This window comes from Anabas testudineus, chromosome 1 (genome assembly GCF_900324465.2).
Source record: "Anabas testudineus chromosome 1, fAnaTes1.2, whole genome shotgun sequence".
Taxonomy (NCBI): Eukaryota; Metazoa; Chordata; class Actinopteri; order Anabantiformes; family Anabantidae; genus Anabas; species Anabas testudineus.
The window spans coordinates 19397237-19414809 of NC_046610.1; the positions used below are offsets into that span (position 1 = coordinate 19397237).

At 40.6% G+C, this 17573-nt stretch overlaps 1 protein-coding gene across 1 annotated transcript; it reads left to right on the forward strand.

The window, feature by feature from the left end:
* The first annotated feature begins 241 nt into the window (after window positions 1-241).
* LOC113162439 lies at window positions 242-8814 on the forward strand. The gene is made up of 9 exons (XM_033325925.1): window positions 242-470; window positions 697-1029; window positions 1341-1661; window positions 3791-4114; window positions 4826-5146; window positions 5523-5556; window positions 5952-5961; window positions 6912-7073; window positions 8407-8814. The coding sequence occupies exons 1-9, from the start codon at window positions 428-430 to the stop codon at window positions 8812-8814; spliced, it is 1956 nt and encodes a 651-aa protein (XP_033181816.1). The 5' UTR covers window positions 242-427.
* The last annotated feature ends 8759 nt before the right edge of the window (window positions 8815-17573 follow it).

Consider the following 17573-nt stretch of genomic DNA (forward strand, 5'->3'; position numbering starts at 1 on the left):
GTGTTACACTGTCTACATTTTATATTATAGTTATTCTGCAGTTGCAAGTGTAAATATGTTGGGTTAGAGCGCCTCTTGGTGTCAGAAACGTGAACACTTGATGGCTGATCTACTTTAAGAATATGCCAGATAAAAAGTGAAGGCGGTAAGTCTTTAGTTAGTGTAAGTTAGTGATGTGTACATTAAATATACAAACTACAGCCTGACTGGATTTAAATAAGGGTGAGTTTGTTTTCTTCACACCTCATAGATCAGCAATCAGGAAATGACTTTGTCAGAATAGTTGCATGAAATCATAGAAAAAAAAAACTTAAGGGATCAAAATGCAGAAGTGAGAGGTTCAGTGTTTGCATGGCACACAGACACCAGTTGTGGGTGGAATGGTTCGCTGAATAACTTGTTTTGTAGTTTCTCTTTCCTCACAAACATGAAGATGTGGTGGCCTAAAATCCTGCTGTTCATCCTTTACAGTAAGTTCTTTAAACTATTAGACTTACCAGCTTTTTATATGCAACCACAAACAGTAAATGGCAGAATATTATACTATTGATAAGTGGATACCTGTGTTACAACAGCATAATAAAAGTGTTATGGAATCAGGTTTTTAAAGCTTCATAAATCTGAGATTAGAAAATTCAGCATGATCAGTTTTCAGGAAGTGTCCTTTTATCAATTCATACTGTTTCCTTGTTGTAGGTTCTCTCTGTTGTGTGACCGGTGCAGAAGAGATTATCTCTGTGTTCGGATATGAAGGAAAAGAAGCTCAAGTTTCCTGCTCTTATGATGAAGGATACGAGTCTTATGAGAAGTACTTGTGCAGAAACGACTGCGGCAGTGATGATGATGTTCTGATCACAACAACACAAGGAAGTAAAAACAGATACTCCATCAGTGATGACACAAACAAAAAGGTTTTCACAGCCACCATCTCTAATCTTAATAAAAACGATGCTGGGAAATACTGGTGTGGGGTGACGAGGAGTGGAAAAGATTACTACCCTGCTGAAGTTGAACTGAAGGTGGTTTCAGGTAAATAAAAGTAATTTCCGTCACTGATAAACCGTTCAGTCTTACTCTGACTCTGTAACATCAGATATAAAAAACTTCAAGCAAGTTGAAAAATCAGTCTTTTATTGTATTTTTGATTTGTTTTGTTTTGTTTATATAATTATGTCTTATGACATAAGACTAGTAGTTTAAAATTGATCCACATTAACAATTTTTTGTAGCTTAATGATATTGGCTTTTTTCATATAATTCTGTGTGATACTTTTAAAACATTTAAACATATTACATTGCTAGTATAATACTGATAATACCTCATTTACACTCTCTGACAGACACCTGCTGTGACAGTTTCACCAAAGTCCAAAGTTATGAGGGAGGTTCAGTGGCCATCAGTTGTCCATATGAGTCTCAGGACCAGAACAACATGAAGTACATCTGCAGAAGAAACCAGCCGTCCTCATGTCTGCAGCAGGCACTAATCACCTCTAACAACAGACAAAACACACAGTTCAGTCTGACTGATGACAAGGAGTCAAGAAAATTCACAGTGACCATTACCAGTTTGACCCAAAAGGATTCTGGGTCGTACCTTTGTGGCGTCCACAGAAACACAGGACTGGATGTTTTCTCTGCTGTTGATCTGAAAGTCATAGGTGAGAGGTTATAGTTTAAAAGTGATGACAGGGCTAAAGTTTAACAAAGATTCCACACTTACTGCATATCATTTGGTAGGATACATTGTTTAAGGAGTCAAATGTAGCTCAGCTATCCTGTTTACCAGAGATTGCTAACTGCAGCTTCTGAGCCATCCGCTATTGAGTCCTTGTCAACTTTCCAAAGGCAAACCTTCCATCAGCTTTAACATCAACCTTTAGCTCAACTCAACTCAACTCAACCCAACTCAACTCATCTCACCTTTATTTATAAAGCCCTTTAAAAACAGCCTTAGCTGACCAAAGTGCTGTACACAGCTAGTCAAAAGAAAAACAAGCAATTAAGACGATACTTAAAACAATGAAAAATAAATAAGACGACAATAAAAACATAAGAATAAAACAAAAGAACAAACACAGAGTTTTCATGCTGAATTAAAAGCCAGGGAATAAAAATAAGTCCTCAAGTAAGTTTTAAAAATGGACAATGAAGGGGAGATTGATTTACACCAAAATACAGTGCATTACAGTAATCCAGCCAGGATGTGATAAAGGCATGGATTACTGTTTCAAAGTGCTGCCGTGTAACGAAAGGCTTTACCTTAGCCAGCTGCCTAAGGTGGAAAAAAACAGACTTTACAACTGCACTAATTTGACGATCCAATTTGAAATCACAGTCCATCTTAAAACCTAAGTTTGACACAATCTGCTTATCAAACTGTGCCAAAGGGTCAAGGTCAACCAGGGAGGGTTTACCGAAGCCATTTGGACCGATTAACATCACCTCGGTTTTTTTTTATTGTTAAACTTTAAAAAACGTACTCCACTCCTTAATGTCATCAATGCAAGACAGAAGCAATTTATACAGAAGTCATCACTTTTCTTCAGTGGCATGTAGATTTGACTGTCATCAGCATAACAATGAAAAGAAATACCATGCTTCCTCAGGATGGAACCCAGAGGAAGAAGGTAAAGGGAAAAAAGGAGTGGCCCTAAAATTGACCCTTGAGGAACTCCATATAACAGGGGAGCTGAAGATGATTCAGAACCAGCAAGGTTCACACTTTTGGTTCTGTCCACCAAATAGGACCTAAACTATTCCAAAGCGCTACCATGAATGCCCACCAGATGCTGCAGCCGAGATAATAAAATATTATGGTCCACAGTATCAAAAACAGCAGTCAGATCCAGCAAACCAAGGATCACAAAATCACCAGTATCAGTTGCCAAGAGAATGTCATTAAAAACCTAACATTAGTCATTAGCAGATGCTGACTACATGCTGCTATGCTATGCAGGGTTTTAAAACCAGATTGAAAAACCTCTAAAAGATTTTGCTCAACTAAAAAAAGATTTAAACTGCGCATAAACAATTTTCTCTAGATTTTTAGAGATGAAAGGCAACTTGGAGATGCTTCAGTATCTTATCCAGCATTCCAGCCTTTTGGTTGCCTTGTTAGTTTGTCTGTGTTCTTAGCGTGATTCTATTCATTACAAATCCTGTGCATCCTTCTCAACTTAAGAGGTTACTCACTGATCCACTCAGAATTGTAGATGATGTTTTATTTAACTTCAAGGGAACACTGAACAATCCTCCTGTTTCAAAATAAAACAGCATATTGACGGCAAAACACAAAAAGATAATGCACAGGAATGTCCTGCAAACTTCTATGATCCAAAAATTTAACTTGTCAATAATGCAATTTCAAATATAATAGTCGAAAAAGCTGTACTGAGCCTAAACTAAGTGCAAGACAGCCTCCTGCCAAAACTCTGATGCCTCAGAAGTCAATAGTCAGTATTCCTAATTAAAAACACTAGGAAGCAAACGTTTGTCATATTGTTTAAGAATAAATCCAAAACATACCATACATTCTAATTAACCAATGTACAGCATTAATGGAAAATGTAGAGGATGTCATAAGGAAAAGTGGATCTTAGAGCCAAAGTAACACAAAAGGACTATAAGACAACGGACAGAGACTCCACACTTAATACATTAATTATTTAATGAATAAAATGTTGCTAAGCTCTCCTGTTTGACAGAGATTTACAAATTTTTCCTTTACGTGTGTATTCTATGTCTGTGTTTGTGAGGATCTTTGTTTTTGTTTTTTTCTTAATATCAGAAAACACCTGCTGTGACAGTTTCACCAAAGTCCAAAGTTATGAGGGAGGTTCAGTGTCCATCAGTTGTTCATATGAGTCTCAGGACCAGAACAACATGAAGTACATCTGCAGAGGAAGCCAGCCATCCTCATGTCTGCAGCAGGCACTAATCACCTCTAACAACAGACAAAACACACAGTTCAGTCTGAATGATGACAAGGTGTCAAGAAAATTCACAGTGACCATTACCAGTTTGACCCAAAAGGATTCTGGGTCGTACCTTTGTGGAGTGAAGAGAAACACAGAACTGGATGTTTTCTCTGCTGTTGATCTGGAGGTCAGAGGTAAGAGGTCATAGTTTAAAGCAGAAAAAAGGACAAAAAGATGACAAAGATTTTACATTTGTATAAATTGTCAAAATAAGTCAAACATTTAAAGTAAAGATTAAAAATAAATACATTTCTATCAGTGTTAATAAATTTCTATATAATTTTGCTCAGGGCAGGTGCTGTATCTTTCTGTAAATTAATGTCTCCTAAGTGGTTATTTATTATTATTATGTCAGAAAACACCTGCTGCAGAAGTTCCAGCAAAGTCCAAAGTTATGAGGGAGGTTCAGTGTCCATCAGTTGTCCATATGAGTCTCAGGACCAGAACAACATGAAACACATCTGCAGAGAAAACCAGCCGTCCTCATGTCTGCAGCAGGCACTAATCACCTCTAACAACAGACAAAACACACAGTTCAGTCTGACTGATGACAAGGAGTCAAGAAAATTCACAGTGACCATTACCAGTTTGACCCAAAAGGATTCTGGGTCGTACCTTTGTGGAGTAAAGAGAAACACAGGACTGGATGTTTTCTCTGCTGTTGATCTGGAGGTCAGAGGTGAGAGGTCACAGATCTACCTCATCACACACTGAGTTGAGTCACTGTTGTTTCACATCAATAGAAATGTACATAAAGTAAATGGAGTTTTTGTTTGTTCATCACTAAACTTTGAAAGCTGATGTGTTATTAGGTCATTTGGCTCAAAGCCTCTTCTGTCTCACAGAGTGGTGCTGTGTGAAGTCCAACAAACTGAGCGGCACTGTGGGACGTCCACTAACTATGCAGTGTCCCTATCCACCACAACATGGGACAAACAGGAAGTTCCTCTGTAAGGGAGACCACCACAGAAACTGTACAGACATGGTGACCAGTCAAAACAGCTCAGGACACACTGACGTCAGGTTCACTCTGCTAGATGATGTTTCTTCCAGTTCTTTCTCAGTGACCATCACAGAGCTGAAAGCAGGTGATGCTGGGACATACTGGTGTGGTTCAGACTCACAGTGGACTTTTGGAAACTACACCAAGATTCAACTGTCACTAGGTAAAAGAGCAACACAGTTACAATGCAGCTGATTATATGAGGGAGCAGTACGACCAGCTGACCTACAAACAATGCACGTAGTGGGTATGGTCACAGTATGGGGATCCAGTATGTATTCAGGAAGTAGTCCAGGAAATGAGTGTAAATGATCATATCGTCCAGCTGAGTAACAAAACTGATCCTGTGTGTATATGTGATAAACTAGCAGCTATATTAAAACACATATAAATTAAGTCAGTGATGCTACATTTCTCATATGTGGTGTTACTTCTGCTACTGTGTTTGAATAATAGAACAAATGTCATCAGATAAATGAGTAACATGCTGCTACTGTGAGTTTTCAGGAAGGATATTTTTACATTTTTCTTTTTTTCAGATGTGGTGGTCTTTAACCCTGTGGTTTTCATTGTACCGGCTGCACTGATGTTCATACTGATATTTGTCCTGGTTATAATTTATAAATACAAATGTCACAAAGTGCGAGGTATGTTTTACATACAGTACAAATGTATGCACACAAACAGAAACATGAACACATACACACAGGCAATTCACATACATGTGAATGTAAACAAACTGAACATTTGTACTGTGCTGTTTTCAGGAACTGCAGCCAGAGAGAACAGAACAACCACCAGAGCCGCAGATGAAGGAGAAGCTGATGTGAGAAAACCATTGATCAAAACCACTGCTAGTGGACACACAAGACTGAAATGTTCATTACAATCTACACTGATCAGCTGCAGCATTAAATCCACCTGGTGATTTTCATCATGGAAAAACGTAATGCTGCCGTGATTGACAGGTGTCACAACGTGCAGTGCATCACAGCTGGCTGTGTGTGGAGCTGCATAGCTATAGACTGGTCAGACTGTCCATGGTGACCATCATTAAAGCCACCAGATGGATTTAATGTTGTGCACATTACAAATATGTGGGGAAGAATAATGCACCAATGATCAGGACTGTACAGGCAGTGGGATCATCAAAGTCAATGGGTTTGTTTAAAACTATGACTGTGCTGAGCACATGTCACTGCAGTCTGCTGAATAATCCTCTGTCTACAAGTTAGATTTACCTGGTGGTCTTTGAGGAAAGCTCAGAATTAAACATACAAACATCAGATTTTCATGTTTCTCAGAAACAAGTGGATGTTTAATCCTGGTGATGTCATTAGAGGAAAGCTCAGTAGGTCATCAGAGATATGACCAGTGTTTTTCTCTGTTTACCATAAATCTCTGCAGGAAACTCTAAAGTAGCTTTAAATTGAAATTATAAAAGTCATGTCAGCAGCTTGGCTACATGGATGGCAGTGTCAGTCTCAAATGTGTTAACAACTACTGCTGTTAAAGTTTGAACAGTCATTTAAGTCTCAGCAGGATGAAGTATAATACATTTAGTGTTATCATCACGTTAAAACTTTCATTTGTCCTGTAATGTGACTTATAACTAAAAAGTCCTGTACAACTAATGGCTTTCCAGCCTCATATGTATTTTGTGTTCAGTGGTAATTAGTGAATGTTAGTATGTTAAACTAAGATAGTGAAGATGATAAACATCATTAGTATATTAGCATTGTCACTGTGAGCATTTTACCATGAAGATGTTAGCATATGCTAAAAGCATGGCTTTAGACTTTGATCTGGATAATGAACAGTTTCACTGGATTTCACAGTAATCTGATCTGTGTTTTACAGGACGTCTTCTTCTTAAACACATAACAAATGAAATGACTAGTTCACTGATTTTCTTTATTCTTTTTTAGATTTATGCAAATCAGGACGTTGTAGTGTACTCAAAGAAAAGGACGTCCAACCAGCAGAGCACCTGCAACCAGTACGACGAAACAGGTGGAGCCCAGCAGGACGAGATGTATGAAAACTTCAACACAACAGAAGACATCTACTGTAATGACGTTTACAGTCATGTCAGTAAGAGATAAACAATGTGCACAAATCTTGTATTGTTGGGTCACAGTTTTTTTTCTTTATCATTAACTGATAATCAACACATACTGTAGTCTACTGTAAGAACCACTGTGGTTCAATTTCCTTATTCTCTTTGTTTGTATCTGTCTTTCTGTCTTTTAAAATTAGAATGAAATATATTTATCACTTGCATATCCATTGCTGTAACCTTTAATATTGCTTAGATTTTACCTTTTACACTTATTATGAAGAATTGTTACACTGTTCAGCTAAATTCCCAAAATGTACCGTGTTTTCCGCACTATAAGGCGCACCGCATTATAAGGCGCACCTTCAATGAATGGCCTATTTAAAAAATTATTTTATATATAAAGCCGCACCGCATTATAAGGCGCACCTTTAATGAATGGCCTACTTTAAAACTTTTTTCATATGTAAGGCGCATAGAATAGACGCTACAGTAGAGGCTAGCGTGTCAGGAGTTAGTAGGACCAATAATAAGGCCGAAGCAATCTACTCAGTTCAGTGCGTTTATTGCGGCACACAAACAAAACTACAGCACAAGCATCAGCTGAGCAGTCTTTTCTTTAGAAAAACACAAAAGGAGTCAATATTAATACCTAGTGAAATCAAAGTCCTTGAAACATAGATAATCTAAATCCGTAGCTCCAATAGGAAATCCAAAATAATCCAACGAAAAACACCGGCATTCAACAAAACACAAAGCGGGAAAAAGTATCACAGTCCATACTTCAAAGCAATAATCCATGTAGCAGAATCCTCAGCCATCGAGTACTTTAAGTCCTCCACACTAGTTTGTCATGAGTTTGTCAACAGGTGCAGTCAATTCGATTTAATGAATGTCAAGCTGCTGCATGAACACCATTCCGCCCGGAAACGGGACCTTCAAAATAAGAGGTCAGCCTGAAAGTTAGTCGGCGGATCCTCACACAGAGAGGTCGGTCAAACTTTATTAATAGATTGCCATCATGCCTTTCAGTTCAAGTGATAAATGAATAACAATAAGTTGTGACTTCAATCATGCTGACTTAAAGTTAGTACTCCCCAAATTTGATCAGCACATTAAATGTGCTACAAGGGGTGCAAACACACTGGACAAAGCCTATAGCAACATCAGGCAAGGCTACAGAGCAACCCCTCTACCACATCTGGGTTTGTCTGATCACACGTCCTTGTTGCTGATTCCAGCATACACCCCCATCAGGAGGAGAGCCCCTCCAGTGACAAAGACTGTAAAAACATGGCCGGAGGGAGCTTCACAACAGTTGCAGGACTGCTTTGAGGACACAGACTGGAATGTTCGCACATCAGGACCTTGAGGAGCACACTACATCCGTGCTCTCTTACATCAACTTCTGCGTTGACAACATCACCGTGGTCAAACGTCACCGGGTGTACTCCAATCGGAAACCCTGGATGACTAAAGAGGTCCAGGTCCTGCTGAAGCAACGTGATGTTGCCTTCAGATGCGGTGACAAAGCGCAATACAGTGCAGCCAGGGCTAACCTTAAAGGAGGCATCAGAGAGGCTAAGGCAGCTTACAAGAGGAGGATTGAGGACCACTTCAGAGACAACAACACACGACAGGTGTGGCAGGGGGTCCAGCACCTAACCAACCACAAGTCCTGCAACACCATGACGACTGTGGGTGATGTTGTGCTCGCAGAGGAGTTAAACCACTTCTTTGAGCGCTTCGAGGTGGACAGACTGGACAGCTGAAGCCCATACTTCAGACTGCAGCAGCTTCAGTCTCACAGTGCAGGAGCATGAAGTGCGGTGTATGCTGAGGGCAGTGAACCCCAGGAAGGCTGCGGGACCGGGCGGTGTGACTGGGAAGGTCCTCAGGGAGTGTGCAAACCAGCTGGCTGGGGTCTTCACCAACATTTTCAACTCCTCACTGTCTCAGTCCTACATCCCACCATGCCTGAAGTCAGCCACAATCGTCCCACTGCCTAAAAAGACCTCCATCAGCAGCCTCAATGACTACCGACCAGTAGCTCTGACACCTGTCATAATGTGTGTTTTGAGAAACTGGTCCGACGTCACATTATGTCCTACCTCCCACCCACACTCGACCCACTACAGTTTGCATACAGAGCTAACAGATCGACAGAGGACGCCGTCGTCACAGCGCTGCACACCACCATTTCACACCTGGAAACACAAGGGTGTTATGCTAGGCTGCTCTTCGTCGACTTTAGCTCTGCCTTTAACACAATACTACCGGACAGACTGTCAGCAAAATTGTTGGACATTGGACTTCCTCCCACCACTTGCTGTTGGATCAGAGACTTTCTCTCTGACAGAGTACAGAGAGTTAGAGTGGGTCCTCATCTCTCCACAGCCCTGAGTTTAAACACCAGTTCCTCACAAGGCTGTGTGCTGAGTGCTCTGCTGTACACCCTGTATATGTATGACTGTGTCAGCACACACCCAGACAATGTCGTCATTAAGTTTGCGGATGATACAACTGTGGTGGGGCTTATCTCTGGCGGTGATGAGACGGCATACAGGGATGAGATCCAGAGGCTGGTGGGGTGGTGTGAAGACAACAACTTGGTCCTAAACACCTCAAAAACAAAAGAAGTGATCGTGGACTTCAGGAGGAAGAAGTCAGATCTGCAGTCCATTGTCATTAATGGGGAGTGTGTGAAGAGGGTGCCAAGCTTCAAGTACCTTGGTGTGCACATAGATGAAGACCTCCAATGGAGCTCCAACACCGCAGAGGTAATGAAAAAGGCCCAACAGCGTCTTCACTTCCTGAGGATCCTCAGGAAGGTCAACCTGAAGAGAGAGCTGCTGGTTGCCTTCTACCGTTGCTCCATTGAGAGTGTGCTAACATACTGCATCTCTGTGTGGTTTTCAAGCTGCACCATGGCACACAAGAAGGTTCTACAAAGGGTCATAAACACTGCCCAAAAGATCATTGGCTACCCTCTTCCCTCACTGAAGGACCTCTACAGCACCTGATGTCTTAGGAGGGCACGCAACATCCTGAAAGACTGCACACACCCAGGACACCGGGTGTTTAAATGGTTGCCCTCTGGAAAAAGACTCAGGGTGCTGAGGTCACGGACCAACAGACTCAGAGACAGTTTCTACAATAGAGCAATAGCCCTCATGAACACACACACACATCTGGTTTAGTGTTTAGTTTTTCTAGAAGAATGTAGAATGTATATTCTGTATATACAGCTGGTGTGCATGTGTATATTTGTATATATAATTGTGTGTATATATATATATATATATATATATATATATATATATATATATATATATATGTACATATATGTACATACTTTTTTGTATGAAAGGTAATTGTAAGCTGTTTTATTATTATGTTGTTGTTTTCTACTCTCTCCTTGCACCAATGTGGGACAGTTCGCAATTTCGTTGTACTGTTGTACCAAGTGTGACTGTACAATGACAATAAAGCTTTATCTTATCTTATCAAAGGCAGCTAAAAAGTATTCTAGTATTGTTCTTAAAAATTTATCAGAGTGAGAGTTGTGTATTTTAGTTGATCTTTGTTAAGATAATTAGTTGCAGAGTGAGCGCTCTTTCCACTCTGTTCACTAGAACAGCTTTGACGTATTTTCTCCGTCGGTAAATTAAACTAGTTTAGTTTCCACAGTAAAACCAACTGGTTCATGTCTATGCTGAGTGTGATTTATACGTTTGTGCCTTGGAAAGCATTTGTCTTTGTAAGTATTAACATGTTTATTGTCATTAGAAGTTTGTTAGTTGTTACCTGTTACATGTGATAAATTACGTGTGCGTGTTATTGTAATTAGCTTCATTCAAGTCAAGCTAGCGTGTGCGAGTGTAACACACCAAATGTGTAAGGATGTGTATTATTTGTTAATTTAGTTTCTTTCAGTTACATAAAGAAAAGATAGGAGTTTGTCCTCCAACTGTAGCCATCTCGCTTTGTTCCCTCAGAAACTCTGTTTAGTCTTCTTTACTTAGCCATCTTGTTGCTGCCTCCACTTCAGCACCATTGATTCGTTAATGTTAAACGTCTATTCCCGTGTTCTACTGCGTGACTGACTCAATATTGATCCATATATAAGGCGCACCGGATTATAAGGCGCACTGTCGGCTTTTGAGAAAATTCAAGACTTTTAGGTGCCGCCTTATAGTGCGGAAAATATGGTAATAATAATATCCCTTCCATACTTGGATTAAAATAGAAGGATGGAGAGAAACAGAGTAGATTTACTGTCTTACTGTAGGTGTACAGTTATATTTAGTTTACAGATTAACAAAAGAAATCTTCTTCTTCTTTCGGCTTTTCCCATCAGGGGTCGCCACAGCGAATCATCCTTTTCCACCTCACTCTATCATGAACATCTTCTACCCTCACACTAGTCAACCTTATGTCCTCTGTTAAGACATCCATATATCTCCTCCTTGGTCGTCCTCTTGCCCTCCTGCCTGGCAGCTCCATCTCCAACATCCTTCTACCAATATACTCACTATCCCTCCTCTGAACATGTCCAAACCATCTCAGTCTGGCCTCTCTGACTTTGTTGCTAACGCAGGCAACGTGAGCCGTCCCTCTGATGTACTCGTTCCTTATTCTGTCTAACCTGGTCACTCCTAAGGAGAACCTCAACATCTTCATCTCTGCTACCTCCATCTCAGCCTCTTGTCTCTTTCTCACTGCTACCGTCTCTAACCCATAGAGCAGAGCTGGTCTCACCACTGTCTTGTACACCTTTCCTTTGAGTCTTGCTGACACTCTTTTGTCACACAACACTCCTGACACTTTCCTCCACCCGCTCCAACCTGCCTGCACTCGCCTCTTCACCTCTTTTCCACACTCTCCATCACACTGAACTGTTGACTCCAAGTACTTAAACTCCTGCACCTTCTTCACCTCAGCCCCCTGTAACCTAACATTTCTACCTTGATCCCTCTCGTTTAGACACATGTATTCTGTCTTACTACGACTGACCTTCATGCCTCTTCTTTCCAGAGCAAACCTCCACCTTTCCAGCTGTTCCTCCACCTGCTCTCTACTCTCACTGCAAATTACAATGTCATCCGCAAACATCATTGTCCAGGGAGATTCCTGTCTGACCTCATCTGTCAGCCTGTCCATCAGCATAGCAAACAAGAAGGGACTCAAAGCTGATCCTTGGTGTAGTCCCACCTCCACCTTGAACTCCTCTGTCTGACCTACAGCACATCTCACCACCGTCATACTTCTCTCATACATGTCCTGAACTACTCTGACGTACTTCTCTGCCAGTCCAGACGACCTCATACAGTACCACAGCTCCTCCCTCGGCACCCTGTCATACGCCTTCTCTAAATCTACAAAGACACAATGCAGCTCCTTCTGACCATCTCTGTACTTTTCCATCAACATTCTCAAAGCAAAAATGGCATCAGTGGTGCTCTTACGGGGCATGAAACCATACTGCTGCTCACAAATCTCCACCTTCTTCCTAAGCCTGGCTTCCACTACTCTTTCCCACAGCTTCATTGTGTGGCTCATCAACTTTATTCCTCTGTAGTTGCTGCAGTTCTGCGTGTCACCCTTGTTCTTAAAGATCGGAACCAGAACACTTCTCCTCCATTCCTCAGGCATCTTCTCACTCTCTAGAATCCTATTGAACAAACTGGTTAGAAACTCCACTGCTGCCTCGCCTAAGCACTTCCACACCTCCACAGGTATGTCATCAGGACCAACACCCTTTCCACTCTTCATCCTTTTCAGAGCCTTCCTAACCTCATCCTTTCCAATCTCTGCTATTTCCTGCTCCACAACATCAACATCTTCCTCTCTTCTTTCCCTGTCATTTTCCTCATTCATCAGCTCCTCAAAATACTCCTTCCATCTTTTCTGCACACTCTCCTGGGTTGTTAGTACCTTTCCATCTCTGTCCTTAATCACCCTTACCTGTTGCACATCCTTCCTATCTCTATCTCTCTGTCTGGCTAGCCTGTACAAGTCCTTCTCTCCTTCCTTTGTATCTGACCTGTCATACAGCTCATCGTAAGCTTTCTGTTTGGCCTTTGCCACCTCCCTCTTCACTCTACGCTGTGCTTCCTTGTACTCCTGTCTACTTTCCTCAGTCCTTTCTACATCCCACTTTCTTCTAGCTAACCTCTTCCTCTGGATGCATTCCTGTACTTCCTCATTCCACCACCAAGTGTCTTTACCTTCTTTCCTCTTTCCAGATGACACACCTAGCACCTTCCTACCTGTTTCCCTGATAACCTCTGCTGTAGTTTCCCAGTCATCTGGAAGCTCATCCTGACCACCCAGAACCTGTCTCAACGTCTGTCTGAATTCCTCACAAGTTTCTTCATTCTTTAACTTCCACCACTTGGTCTTCTTTTCTGTCTTCCCTCTCTTCTTCTTCCTGACCTCCAGAGTCATCTTACACACCACCATGCGGTGCTGTCTGGCTACACTGTCTCCTAGCACCACTTTGCAGTCACTGACCTCTCTCAAATGACCTCGTCTACATAGGATGTCGTCCACCTGCGTACTCCTACCTCCACTTCTGTATGTCACTCTATGCTCCTCTCGCTTCTGGAAGTAAGTGTTGACTACAGCCATTTCCATCCTCTTAGCAAAGTCCACCACCATCTGTCCTTCCAGATTCCTTTCCTTCACACCAAACCTGCCCATCACCTCCTCATCACCTCTGTTGCCCTCACCAACATGCCCATTGAAGTCTGCTCCAACAACTACTCTCTCTCCTCTGGGGATACTCTCTATGACCTCATCAAACTCACTCCAGAATCTCTTTTTCTCTTCTAACTCACAGCCAACCTGTGGCGCATACCCACTGACTACATTCACCATCACCCCTTCAATTTCTAGCTTTAGGCTCATCACCCTGTCTGAGACTCTTTTCACCTCTAGAACACTGTTTACAAACTCCCCCTTCACGATCACTCCTACCCCGTTTCTCTTCCTATCCACACCATGGTAGAACAGTTTGTATCCTCCTCCAATGCTACGTGCCTTGCTGCCCTTCCACCTTGTCTCCTGCACACACAGAACATCTACCTTCCTTCTCTCCATCATGTCTGCCAGCTCTCTACCTTTCCCTGTCATCGTACCAACGTTAAGAGTCCCTATTCTCAGATCTATGTCCCTGCCTTTCCCCTTCTCTCTCTGACCACGAACCCTTCTGCCTCCCCTCTTTCTTCGACCAACAGTAGTCAAATTTCCACCGACACCCTGTAGGTTAACAGCATCGGTGGCGGTCGTTGTTAACCCTGGGCCTCGACCGATCCGGTATGAAAGTCTTGTGGATGATTCGCATGGTTATTTTGGCAATTTTTACGCCGGATGCCCTTCCTGACGCAACCCTCTCTATTTATCCGGGCTTGGGACCGGCACAGAAATCACTGGCTTGCAACCCCTGTGGCTAGATTAGATTAACAAAAGAAATATATTTGTTTAATATCTGTTATGTCTTGATATAAATGTTATGTGTTAATTTTATGATATAAAACATTTGATTAATTACTTCAATCTGACAAACTTAGCTGTAAGTTACCAGTTCCATCACAGAAATGTTTGTCTGTATTTCTAAATATTAAAATATTAAAATATTAAAATATTTAAACATTAAAACACATAGTGGTCTAAATATCCCTACAGACATACAGAAATAATAACATAAATATACATTTGTATTTCAGAGCTTCTTTTTTTGTCTTAAATCATAGTTGGGAACCACTAGAATAAATCAGTAATCTCATATGCATTTAATAGAGTGAAAGAGCTTCTGCCCACTTTGGTAAATGTTTCCACCACTGAAGGACCAGGAAAAGAAGAAGAAGATGGAGACAAGTCACAAGAAAGTGACTGAATGTTTTTATATCTAGTGTATCTAACATCAAAATGAGACACTTAGGATTGTACAGAATCATAATTTGACCAGATATCTGAATGGGCAGAACATTAATAAATATGAGTGAAATGTTGTTGATTGATTGAAAGATTTGTTTTATCATTTCTATACAAAATAATAATGTTCTGGCATATAATTAAGAATGTCTGCAAATTGTGTGAGGACAATCCTTAGAAGGAGTTAGGTTTCTTTTTCCTTTACTACCATTTTTGACTCTCGAGTTTTGTACCAGGAAGCTGTTTTTACAAACTCCTTCCTCTTTTTCGATAAATGTTTCCATGACGTGACACATTGAAACTGCTGTCAAAAACATATCTCAGGACACACAGCAAAATATAAAAATCATTTACTGATAATTTTTATATGTTCTTGCTCAGAGTTGGTTTAGAGACGAAATTGAAAAATGAAAATTAAGCACTGAAAAAAAATCTTGAATTTCTTTTTAGGTCACATTGTTTTGATACTACTCCTTAAAGGTATCAGCATGCAGCTTGAGTCAGCTAATAAAAATATGTAACTGCAACAAAACGGGGGGGTAACTAGAGTCATAACCTGAGAGCACTTGTTTACGGCAATATGTGCTGAAACTGAAGAGGAACAGTCTATTTGAGGAGCTCAATTCGAAACTAACGTTTTCAAAAACGGGAGCAACTGAGCGGTTTCAGCAAAGTTTGTTCACACATACTGAGTGCAGCACTGCTGCTTGTTTCACACATTCAGTACAAATTATTTATTTATATCACATGTACTTCAATTCTTTTTTTATTTTTTTTGCAAAACTTCTGCTATCTGGCAGTAACTTAATTTGTATTTGTGCAAATCACTTATATACTGTTGGTCTAGAGCTTTTGACAACTGTCAACGTACTAAATGAAATTTACAAGACTGGAAATGAACTCAGATATGCTGTGTGTAAATACTTATGTCTTTGAATTTGATTTAAAAGATTACTGCCCTGCTGGTGTCAAACTGGATGTTGTGGCAGGTCAAAGAGCAGTGTCCTATTAATATTCAAGCCATTTGTCCCAAAATTATCCAATTTGATCTGGTTCTGTCTTCCTATTCATATTTGCCTTGTTTTTCCAGCTCTTAATCTTTCTTTCTCCTGCTTCACTCCTTCAGTCACCTGAAGGTGTGACTACCACTACTTCCTGTTGCTCACACTCTGCAGCTCATCAACTTTATTAAGTATTAATCACAGTTTTTAAGCAGGTTTCTCTCCCAAAAAGCTGTCTGATCATTGTTTATTCTCATTCTAGTCACACCGTGTCCTCCCTCAGCCACCAGCTTCTGTATTTCTCAGAGACTCAGTTCATGTGTCTGCTCTGCAGTAAACTGGTTTTGAGCTTTTGTTGTGTCACTAACTTCTTCATTTAGTTTTCTTTCCCACCCTTGTCTTACCCTTTTTGCTATGCTTCTGCCCTGCTACTGTTTATTGGTACTTGTGTATTTGTGTTCACTTTGTATTGCTTTATTTGCCACAGATCTTCTTTTTGGAGTGATCTTTGGTTCCTTGTTTTGCCCTAGGTGCATCTCAACAAATAAGAAAAGCGTAATTTTTTGTAAATTAATAGAAAAAGTGAAACTCTCATATATTCTACATTGCCAATGAGCAAAGTGAAATATTTCAAGCATTCTTTGTTTCAATGATAACAAGTCTTTAAAGGATAATTAAATATACAGCTCATGGTTATGGGTATGGGGAAAAGTGGTGACTTGACAGAAGACAATCACTGTTAGGAGGGTAATCACAAAAATCATCACTCCAAGGGCTGGCGGTCACTGCATTCTGTTTTTTTATATTTGTCTTGGCTCCTGTTTATGGGAAAGTTTTTTGTGTATTTTAATCATGGAATGTTTATTTATTTATATTTTCATATTTTAATCACATCACATTTGTAGCTATCCAAGTAGCTACTTGGATAGCTACAAAAAGGAACTTGTAAGAGTAGCGAAACGTTTCAATCAAAAAAAAGGAAGTCCAGTTGCCATGACTCAACTTCCAGATACTAGAGGGAGTCCTAATAGCTCAATCCTTTTCAAGTCCCACTTGAATAAGACAGAGCCTACTATTAACCATTTTGTTTAACAATTTTTTACTATGTCAAAACCTGTAAGCCCAGCTGAACGTAAACCTGCTCTTCCGGCCAGCACGACATCTCCCAGCCCCACGCTGAGAACCCAAGATTTCACTACCAGAGAAATACGGAGGAGAGGTGTTATAGAAAAAGCACCAATATAAATTGACTCTGGTGAGAGCTAAAACACACCCCAACAACAGATCTGTCTTTTGTGAGTTAATTTCCTTGCAAAAAAAAAGTGTTAGAACAGTCTGGGGCGTGAAGCACAAGATAGTGATTTTGTAACAAACATATATACAAGTATACATGCATACAAGTGAGAAGAGTGCATGAACAAAGAGTCCTCTCTGGACACCAGTCTGCAGTCTTTCACATGGCAGAAGACAGTGAAGATGACCTATACACATGGGTCACAATGAACACAGCCCAAGCAAAGGCAAAGCACATAGACTGAAGAAAACAGAGAGTATTCCCCCCCTCTCTGATTATGAGCATTGTGAGATCACTG

What these genes read in the sequence shown, in the direction of transcription:
- LOC113162439 (XM_033325925.1), top strand. Translation starts at nt 428, where the DNA reads ATGAAGATGTGGTGGCCTAAAATCCTGCTGTTCATCCTTTACA. An exon ending in TGAACTGAAGGTGGTTTCAG is followed by an intron (nt 1,030 to 1,340) that starts GTAAATAAAAGT and finishes ACTCTCTGACAG; the next exon opens with ACACCTGCTGTGACAGTTTC. An exon ending in TGTTGATCTGGAGGTCAGAG is followed by an intron (nt 4,115 to 4,825) that starts GTAAGAGGTCAT and finishes TCTGTCTCACAG; the next exon opens with AGTGGTGCTGTGTGAAGTCC.